This window comes from Phalacrocorax carbo, chromosome 7 (assembly GCF_963921805.1).
Source record: "Phalacrocorax carbo chromosome 7, bPhaCar2.1, whole genome shotgun sequence".
NCBI classification, from domain to species: domain Eukaryota; kingdom Metazoa; phylum Chordata; class Aves; order Suliformes; family Phalacrocoracidae; genus Phalacrocorax; species Phalacrocorax carbo.
In genome coordinates, this window is record NC_087519.1 from 12,328,051 (window position 1) to 12,338,154 (window position 10,104).

The following is a 10,104-nucleotide window of genomic DNA, read 5'->3' on the forward strand; positions in this document are numbered from 1 at the left end:
GCCATTGATTAATTTGACTGCAACTGTTCCAGGATTCCATCCTGAGAAACAGGTCTGATTTACCATTTACTAACCTTTCAGAACTGGAAATCACAGAACAAGAATATTTGACCACCAGATTAATATATCTTTGTAATGGATATGATTTTAAGATGATGCTTTTCAGAGACCCTGGTTAAAAATGGCCTGTTTAGTTTTCTAACATTAAAAGTTTTGCTTGGGGGAAGTGTATTAGTCCAGGTGGATGGATTTTGGTTGTTTCCCCCCCCCTCCCCGTACCCTTAAAGAAAATATATTATTTTAGTATAGAGCCATAAACACATCTTCAGTAAGGCTTCTTACACATTCTGTTGAATAGACAGTATTACAAAAAAGTTTTTCACAAAACTAATTTTTTGAGTTTCTCAGAAAATCCAAGTTATCAGTGTTCAGTTTTTCCAGTCCTCTTTGTCTATATTTCCCTATTCTGCTTGTCCAACAAAAGCATTTGGATATTATTTCCTAGTACACAATAGATAGAAAGAGACTTAAACTTAAGATGGTGGGAGACTTCCCACATACTTAGTTAAATTTAGTGGAGACAGTTCATCATAGCACACATCAGTTACCAGATAAGCTGTTAAAGTTTTGATTTTTTTTTCTCCTGATATACATTGCATTTACCAGAAAAAGAATTTAAAACTTTATTCACTGCAATATAAATGTAAGGTTTTAACAACACAAGATTTTGCCTTGCTGTAACTTGTAATAGTTAGTTACCATTGCTAAATATTCATAAAGTGTTCAGAAAACTACAAGAAAATGGACTGCCTTTAGCACAAGATAATCTGATAGTCTCTAATGGTTTCAATACAGAAAGTTTCAGGGTGTCATTAGTGTGTTTCAGCAGCTTGGCATCCTGCAGAGAACTGAGAATCTTTACTAATTAACATTATTTCAAAATCAGGTAACAAAGTTTTTACTCAAACAGCATGGAATTAAGAACAAATGTATATAATTATTCAGTTCTATGTGCTGTCATAATCCCTTTAAAGTGTTTGTAAATAGTAACAGGAAAAAATGGGTACAATGGCTATTCACTTTTTTGCAAAAATTTAGAAGAAACTATTTCAACAGTCAGTAACAGTTTCCCCAGTGAATCTTATGGGAGTAACACTTCACTTCAAAACTAGCCCTATGGATCTCTATTGTAGCAATGTCCTCCTGGAATTCAATGGGTGTCTTCTTGAATGTGGACCAAATAATTGGTTTGGCTGCTGGCCATGTGTTGTCTTTCAGAGGAATATGGTTGTTCACTATGCTATGTAATAGTGTAGGAAGAAAGGAGACATATGGAAACAAATTTTAAAAGAAACAGTAACATTAGTGAATGAAGTTTTAACCACGCAAGTTGCCAAGCACTTAATGTAGCCAAGAAGTAAAGAAATAAGTTTTGAAGCCCACTAACCAGGTGCTTAGCATACAAAAGTGCTGTTCTTATAGAAAATAAGCAGTCAACTTCAGTTGAAAGCTGAATCACACTAACAGTTCTTGGTTTTATTTACTGATTTATTTTGCTGCTGCTGTTATAAAAAGCACAATAATCTGTACAACCTCCATTAAAACTGTATTTAATAGCATCCTTCATAATATGGTTGTCCTTTTGAGATGACTATAAACACTAGACCAGCATGTCTCTGGCCCCTTTTCCTTATAATTTTGGTTTGAAATAGGCAATATAATCCTATGTATTTTTCTGTTGTGTCTTAATAAAGTGATGTATTTTCAAGTAGATATCATTTCTCTAAATAATATATTTGTAATAACATGAAGACCAAAGTGGCAAAAATAGTGACCATAAAATTGATGTCTTCAAGTGTAAATGGAAGATATATAGGTATTTGTGTGAAAAATACCGATTAGTACAACAATTCTTTTGCTAGTTCAAAAATTGTATTTGGTACAGCTTTTCAAAAATATTATATATCCATTCTCTCTAGATGAGTCATGTTTTTGGAAGAAAGGGGAGAGAATATTTTTTCAGCGTCATGATCATTGTAATAATGAACTGCAGAAGCTATAATAGATTTTGTTCCTGGCTTGGCAAACTATCTGAAAGATTTTGCAAGAGTTTACATAATTCTTTCCATTGAACTTTCTAGTATTGCATATGTTTTAATTGTTAACTCAAACACACTAAAGTTTTAGGTAGTTTGTGGAGTATATAAATGTGCTTTAATGCTTCATAAGTATTTTATGAGCAGAGTTTGTGTTTATACATTTTCATACTTACAACCTTAATTCACTTGTTAAAATAGGCTCTCTGTTTGCTAATAGTTACCAGCTGTAACTAATACATTAGCAGATCTACAACGTAGTATTTAAAATGACGCATTTCAAAATCAATAACAAATGTCCTGCTGTAGGATTAATTGGAAAACTTGTCTTATAAAATGGTCAGTACACTATACAAAATTCTTTTGAAATTACTATAAATCAAGCAATAGGAAACAATGATGCGCAAATTTCTAAAAACTTAGAAATAGGAAGAGCAAAAATATTACTTACTGTAGTTGTTGTTTGCTTCTCGTGTCCCTTTTACTTTGCCTCGCTTATCAATCCTCATATACCACTGAGTTCGACAGAAAAGTCTTCTCACTCTTACATCCCCCCCTTCCATATAATCATAGCTTCTGGTATGTCGCTCAGGGCTGGAACAGTTCACATTTGTAGCCATTTGCTCTGGAGTCATGTCATTGCAAGCTAAAGATATAGTGCCCATTAGAAAGATAATGTAAAAGTATGATCTGTAGAGCAAAATTGGCAGGATCCATGTCAGTATCCATTTGTGCATTATAGTGCAGTGTTCTGGGTGTTCATGAAAAACATAATGAAAACTAAATCTCAAGTAGGCTGTTGCTCTTAGGTCACCGACCTGCCTTCTGTCTTTACGAGTTACAGATTCATTTAAATGAGACTGTTCCCTCTTCTAGAATTCTGATTGTTATTCCTTAATAGTTAATGGCGAAATAGAAGAGCTTCTTAAATATCTCTTCAGTCAGAATATCCTTTAAAGACACAAGTTATAAAAACCTTTGTTGTCGTGACCTTCTGTACTACTTGAATTTGCTGCTTTCACTGAAAGTAAAAGATCTGTGAGAAAAGGTGCATGTATAAGTCTTTATGCTCAATTGGTAACAAACGTGCAAGGATACATTATGCTACTGAAAAGCACTATACATAAATGTATGATATGCTAAGCTGACTTTTAAAAATATACAAATGTATATACAATAGATCTCTCTCACACAACTCTCTACATAAACAGACATTTAACATGATTGTAAACATTGTTTTCTCTTTAGTTTTAAGTCCTTCCAAAAACCCCTTATTGATTCAGTTGTACTACTTTCTCATATATGGTAAAATTCTGCTGATTACTTCATACTTACATATTCACTGTTAGCACAATCTATCAAATAACTTTCCTCTAGTTCAACTTTCAAAACAGACCTCATAGTCTTAGCCCTGTATATTTACTCCTACCCTTTCCAGTTTGTTAATAGAAATAGTTTTCGTAATGCTTTTTTTAGCATCTAGCATATACAAATGAAGATAAAAGTTATTAGCTATTAAAAACTGTTGAATGTCCTTGTAAAGGACAGATAACTTACTTGTTTCTGTTGATAAGAGCTGGATACCCAAGTATTCCATTTCTGTTGTCTGCTTTTTGCAACATGAGACACTCTACTGTAGCTACAAGCTTTCTCAGCTCAGAAAGACTCCACCAGAATTATAATTGTTTCCATAAATCAACACGCTGGAGAGATGGTGTATATGTGCTTATGCGTGCGCGTGCATGTGTGTTGAGCCTGTTGTTCAGTCCTTTTTGATAAATACCTTTGCTGACCTCACTTGGAAGCAATTAGATTTTAACCAGTCAGCTGTCAGTTGAGCACACGAGCAAAAATAAAAGGAGACTTGCATTGTATCGTGTCCAATGGTCATCAGAGGGAGCTATGTACATGGTTTATACTTTAAATCTCCAAGAATGTACTTTCTAAAAACATATATTCCATGGTGCATGGACAGAATTGCTTCGCATGCTAGCTAGTGTTTCTGTGCTTTGATTTAAGTCAGTATTCTGTCGTTAAAAATGTCTTCCTCCTGTGTTTTGTACTCACACGCTTATCTCAGTATGCCTTCAAATCTCTTCTGCAGTTTGGATTCATAGTCTGCTTAGTGCCTTTCTGATGATATATGAAACATGTGGGTCCGTTATGTACTGTGGAGAAGGGTATGCTGTGGCCATTATAGATCATGCAGTATATTTTTATATCATGGTCTTGAAAAGAGGAACAACTGCACTGAAGACCACCGAGATTTTTATTTGATCAGCTACTAGGTGAAAATGAGAACATATGTTTGGATGATTCAAAGTCTTATATTCAAACACAGCCTTTATCAGCATGAAGAAAAGATTACTAATAGGGAACAGCCTTCCTTTGCATATGTAGCTATTAGGTTTTGAAACTCAGGAGAATGAAAGTGGCAACAATGCAAGAAAAACATGTATGCTGCATACCAACCAATGGGTGACCAGTAGGCTTAAAATAAAGAAATCAAAATAATGGATAGATATTCCTGCTTTTCTGTATGTTTATTTCCATCTCTGGCACCAGTCTGGTATCCAAAGTCATGTTCCATTTTACCCTTAAATTCTACTGAGTTTCTGGTGAATGCATTTGTAAAACACACTGAAGCTAAGTTTTCAGTAGCTCCTTATGCTGTTACATTCACATCAACAGTGTGGAAATTAATCTTGGACGCTTTAGTAAACAATAGTAACAAGGAAAGTTTGGAATTAATCCACATGTTAAGAATAGTTTATTTACCTTTAGTTGTCTATACTTGATAATATAATGCAGTTTATCATTCCCTGGTTTTATGCCACCCCTGCTCCTTCCTCTCTGTAGAAATGGATAACAGTTACATGTTAAAAGTTAAGTAAACTGTAAGAGGCTGTTGAAAATCATGGGGAGGACATATGTGCCACCTTGTGGTGAGGGGGGCGTAAGTAAATTGGGTTTTTTTTTTTCACTGGAGTGATCCAAAATGAGTATAAAGGTGTATGGCACCAGGCAACCTTGTATTACTTAGTGTTTCCTATACACAAAGAACGAGTCATTTCCTTCCTTAACATCCTCAACTTCCTTCTCAGCACTCACTTCTTGGATTAATCTCATTTGTCACTCGCTTTGCATTCTTTATTTTTTAACCGTTTTCACTCGAAGCCCAAAGTTTATCAACTTTTCTTGTCATTATCTCCATTTCAGCATATTGGGTTGCTCCCCATATTCTGTGGCTCAGCCTAATCTTCCTAGCTCAGCAAAAGTCTCAATATATGCACCTTTACAATATGAAGGGTATGGCACTTAGGGCTTTCAAAGGCTGGATGCCTGTAGTAGATACACAAAGGAGTGGCTTTCATTAAGTGTACAGTTGTAAACTGTGATTACAGCTATTTCCAGTTTGACTTGTATCTTGTCAACCCATGACCACCATTCTGGCAAGAAGTGGGGACTGAAATGATTTATCCCAGTTGCGGTTTTTGCCAGTATGCTTGCTGGATTTATATCAGTATGTTTTCTGATCCATCCCACAGGCTGAATTCAGAATGATAGCAACGAAAAAAATTTGTGGCATTCAAAAGGCTTATTTGTTGTGTATTATAAAGAAAGCAACTGAGGATAAAAGGTAATCTGTGTTTTACTCAGCAAAGTAGGATGCAAGTAGAAATGTTTTTGTAAATATTCTAGGTCTTTTATGTGCAGTACCAACTTTCACTTTCAGATCCCTACTGTTTTTAATTTTTGTTTTTCCTTCCTAACTTATTGTTTCTGACAATTAGTAACAGGAGAAAAAAATACATACCTGATGTTTTGGTTCCAGAAACCTGGAGCTACTCATGGTCCGGGCACAGGCATGTATTTCTTTTGGCTCTGAAAAAATAAATCACTTGCTGTATGTGTGTCTTTAAGTGGTGCTTGAGTTCAGATCTTTATAAAGTTTTGTATTTAGAATAAATGAAAAGCAGTTTAAAAAAGGCACTAGCTGTAAGTTTAGTCAGTGAACAATGCAGTTAATTTTTAATTATTGCTGATAACATTCATATCCTCACATTTTCTAATTAGAGTAATGCTTTTCCACAATGCTTTAAGTGCAGTTCTATTTAATCACACAGTTTTGTCTTGCTATACAACAAGAAAAACTGCATATTTTTAAATGAAAGGTTGCCATGTTCATCTCTATATGCGAGTGAGGATTCTTTGCATAAATCTCTGATCCCTTGAATGACCCAACCATTTTTTTAAAACCAAGAATAACTAATATCTCTCTCAAATTTAACTGGTTTAGTTTTATGGAAGATTTAGCTTGACTGTCACTACTTCTATCTTCTTACAAACCTGCAGGCCCAGGGCTTTGCAAATCCAATCCCAAGCAAGTCCTTAATGATATACAGAAATTGTCCACCTAAAATGCTAGTCACTTTGCATTTCCTTGGTAAGACTGTACTTGAAGAAATATGTTAAGGTATCAGGATCATATGAAATGTGAAAATGTGCAAAATATACATGCTGTAAGCCATCTTTCAGTATTTAAACCTGCTCCCTTTATATTAACCTATGCATTGGTTCCTGCTTCCTAGTTGATTGACGGTTGTCCACAGCATTGCTACAGTGCACATGATGAAAAGAAAAAAAAAGGCGGAAATTAATTGCAAGCACTTCACTTCCAATTATGAAGATTGTGCATAGGCCTCCAGTTCAAACAGAAACAGCTTAATAAAGTTTATTCCCTTTTCCCTCGCATAGGAAATTACTTTTTGTCCTTTTAGATGAAAACATGGCTATAGGGATCCATGCTTTCCTAATCTCCAGGCTGGCCTGTTGTAATGTGTACCACCCAGGTTTGGCATTGGATCATGAATGCAACTTCTTAAAAAACCCTACGTTTTGTCTGGCTTGCCCTCAGGGCAACACGTACCTGCTAAGAAACTATTGTTCTGCTGCTCCTTGTTCCCTGATCCATTTCAAGCTTGCTTTAGAACATCTTCCAGAGCTTTCAGGATTTGTGACAGTAGGAGGATAAAAATCTCTGTATCAGACTTTAAAATCTTGGGATTTAGTGGCCTGTGGCAATAGCTAAAATGGGATTGGAAGGTCCTACAGAAAAAAATAGTGCAGATGTGAAAGTGCTAAATGTTCTTATGGTGAAATCCTCATTCTTAGTCCCCTGATCTCAGAAATCAGAATTAGATCAAGATTGACCTTTGCTCTGTGCAAAAGATAAAATAAAAGTGCTATTGTTTGCTCAAATCTTCCATCAATATTGATATCTGAAAAACACTGCAATGCGCATGCAAAATAAATTTGTTGAACAAGGCAGTAAAAACGAGAGAGATGAGGAATATGGCACTTCAGTTTGGATTCATCTTTTCAAGTTGTAAACGTAAGTGTAAACTGAAGATTAAAAACCAGAATTATGAATCCTTTGTCTGCCTGACCATGAGAATGTCTTTTTGGTTTTGGTAACTGGTATGGGTTATTAAAATTGTATTGAAAAGACAATAATAAATTTCTCCTAGCAATTTTCAAAACAGATGCCTTAAGCATCATTCATTTCTTTGTTTCCTCCTATTCATCCAGATCATATTGAGCTGATTTAAATGTACAGGAAAACTGAATGGGATGCAGTAGATACTTTAAAAAAAAAAAAACCACACCAAAAAAACCCAAACAACAAAACAAAAAACCCAAACCCACCTACCAAAACCAAACTATCATATAGTTGACAACTATATAACAACTTACTTTCTTGTTAATTAGCCACAGCAAATATTTTTTTATAGGGCTTATTTTAGGGAAAACAAAGGGTGGGAATACCTTAGCTCAATCAGTAATAATCTTAAATGGAAAAGCCTTTTTTTTCACTAGGACAATGTAGTATCATGATACTGACTTTTGAATGAGACAGAATAAAAAAGAATGCAATGGCAGTCAGATGAATCCTTCCTTTCTGAATGGAGTTTGCACGGTATATGGTTGTGATAAGTCTCCTTGTTATTCATAGCTTGATAACCCTCAGCTTCAGGGAATCCTACCTGTGAAGACATCAGGACATTCAAACTGTGATTATAATAACCTAAGACGTTGTCACAGAATTAAATTTTAACAGTACATTTTTGGTGGAGGTACAAAAATGTAGAACTGATACGAGAAAATACTGAGAACCATTTGGTTGATCTTATTTATTACCAGGTATGAAGTTCAGAGGTCTCTTTCTGAAGTGATCCATATGTTTGTATTCAATTTTACTTTTATCAAGATACCATGTAGTGATTTCTACTGCCTCATGTTAAATACGTTCTTTTTAAAAAGGAAAAAAAAGTAGCATCTTTTTATATACACAAATGGTTGGATAAGAATCAGCCTGAAGACCTAGATTTGTGTAACTTTGCTGAAGTATCTTCTTAAACTTGCAGAAAACTCTTGTTCCTATTACTTTACATGTAATCATTAAATAGCAATATTAAGCAGCAATAAATAAAAATAAGGTATTCATGTATAGCTTTTAACTCAGACTGCAGCTATATATAGATATGAATATTGCATATAATTCAAGACTGGATTATGCAAATTACTTCTGTGGGTTTTTTCTTTTTAAGTGATCAAATAAGCTAGCTGTTTTTAATCCTTCACATAAGTCCATATATAGCATACTCTTGTAATTTACTTGGTGGTTAAACATTTTATGGACCATGTTTAAAAAAAAAAAAAGCAACACCTAAAGCAAGAATAAAGCTTTGTTGCCATGATAATATATATACATTATTACCCTGTCTATCTGCTGCTTTTTTAATCTTAAAAAACAATTTTAGTTCCTTCTGATTGGAGCCCACCTGAAGGCAGATTCTGGAGGACAGTTTTCAGCCTTTTTTTTATAGTTTTGAATCTGTGGCTTCATTGATCTACTAATACTACCTAGAATCTTCATTGAACAAAGGTTAATTGAAAATGAGAATGGAAAAATATCCTCTTATTCAAATATTTCTTTATATCTCTAATTAAAATCTAGACATGGAAAAGAACTGTATAGTGCAAATTATACGGTCTTCTCTTTGATTTGCACCACAAGCTGCACTTCTTGACTGAACTACAATAAAGCTGAAATTATTAGTAGACTTCGGTAACTACCTGTTGGCATTTAGTTCGATGGCAGCGCACTAAGCACCGCATTTTCCTATGTAAAGATGCTACCAGTTAAAATCGTAAAGATGAGACTGTTAAAAGTCCTAGTAAAAATGTACAGCAAGTATAATGGCATGTGACTTGACATCTTCCATAGATCTATACCTGTACATAATGAAAGGACTTGCAATATCGCTTAGTAGTAGGGGACCTTACACATGTGTAAGGATATCTGTAACTTAGCTGGAAGTGAGCTGGCAAAGAGACGAGGTAGCAACTGATCAGAATTTGGGGGAAAATGCTTTGGGTGGGAGAGCAGTAGGATTTGATTAGGAGATTGGGATTGGGTGCTCCCAGGAATGTGCAGAGGAAGAGGCCAGCACTGAAGAGAAAGTTCGAAAGGGGAACTGGGTAAATTTGAGGAAGGGACAGGACCTAGGTGTGGAGGTTGAGAGTCTGAATACAAGGAAAATAAATCGGGAACGATTCCAAAATCCTAAAGTGAAATGAAGCTTTACAGAGACGCAATTTCTTCAGCTGCCCATAGGCCTACCTTGCAAGTCTTTTGGCATGGGCCAAAATATTGGGTGCCTCTGTGTGCTTACAGCCACCTTCTACAGCTGTGATTTTCTCCAGTCAAATAGGCGTGATAGATCCAATACATACTGCCCCTATTGTATACTGTAGGTGTAAAAATGCTCCTGTGATGGAATTTAAAAAACCTGGGCTCACACATATACATGCTCTACATGGAAACATTATTAATGCTGAGAAATAAAATACTCAAAAGGCACAAAATGCTAGTTATTCATCTCATGCATTAAATTAGGGAGGGGGCTTGTGAAGAAAGGAATGATACAGACTTGAATATTTA

The 10,104-nt window shown here is 35.1% G+C and overlaps 1 protein-coding gene across 1 annotated transcript in view; it reads right to left on the reverse strand.

The window, feature by feature from the left end:
* The window catches only part of FGF7 (fibroblast growth factor 7), a 29,089-nt gene extending 26,000 nt beyond the window's left edge, over positions 1 to 3,089 (reverse strand). Inside the window, exon 1 of the mRNA XM_009511187.2 lies at positions 2,548 to 3,089. Coding sequence (XP_009509482.1) covers positions 2,548 to 2,833 — 286 coding nt within the window. The 5' untranslated portion in view covers positions 2,834 to 3,089. The remainder of the gene's footprint in view (positions 1 to 2,547) is intronic.
* Positions 3,090 to 10,104: the final 7,015 nt, after the last annotated feature.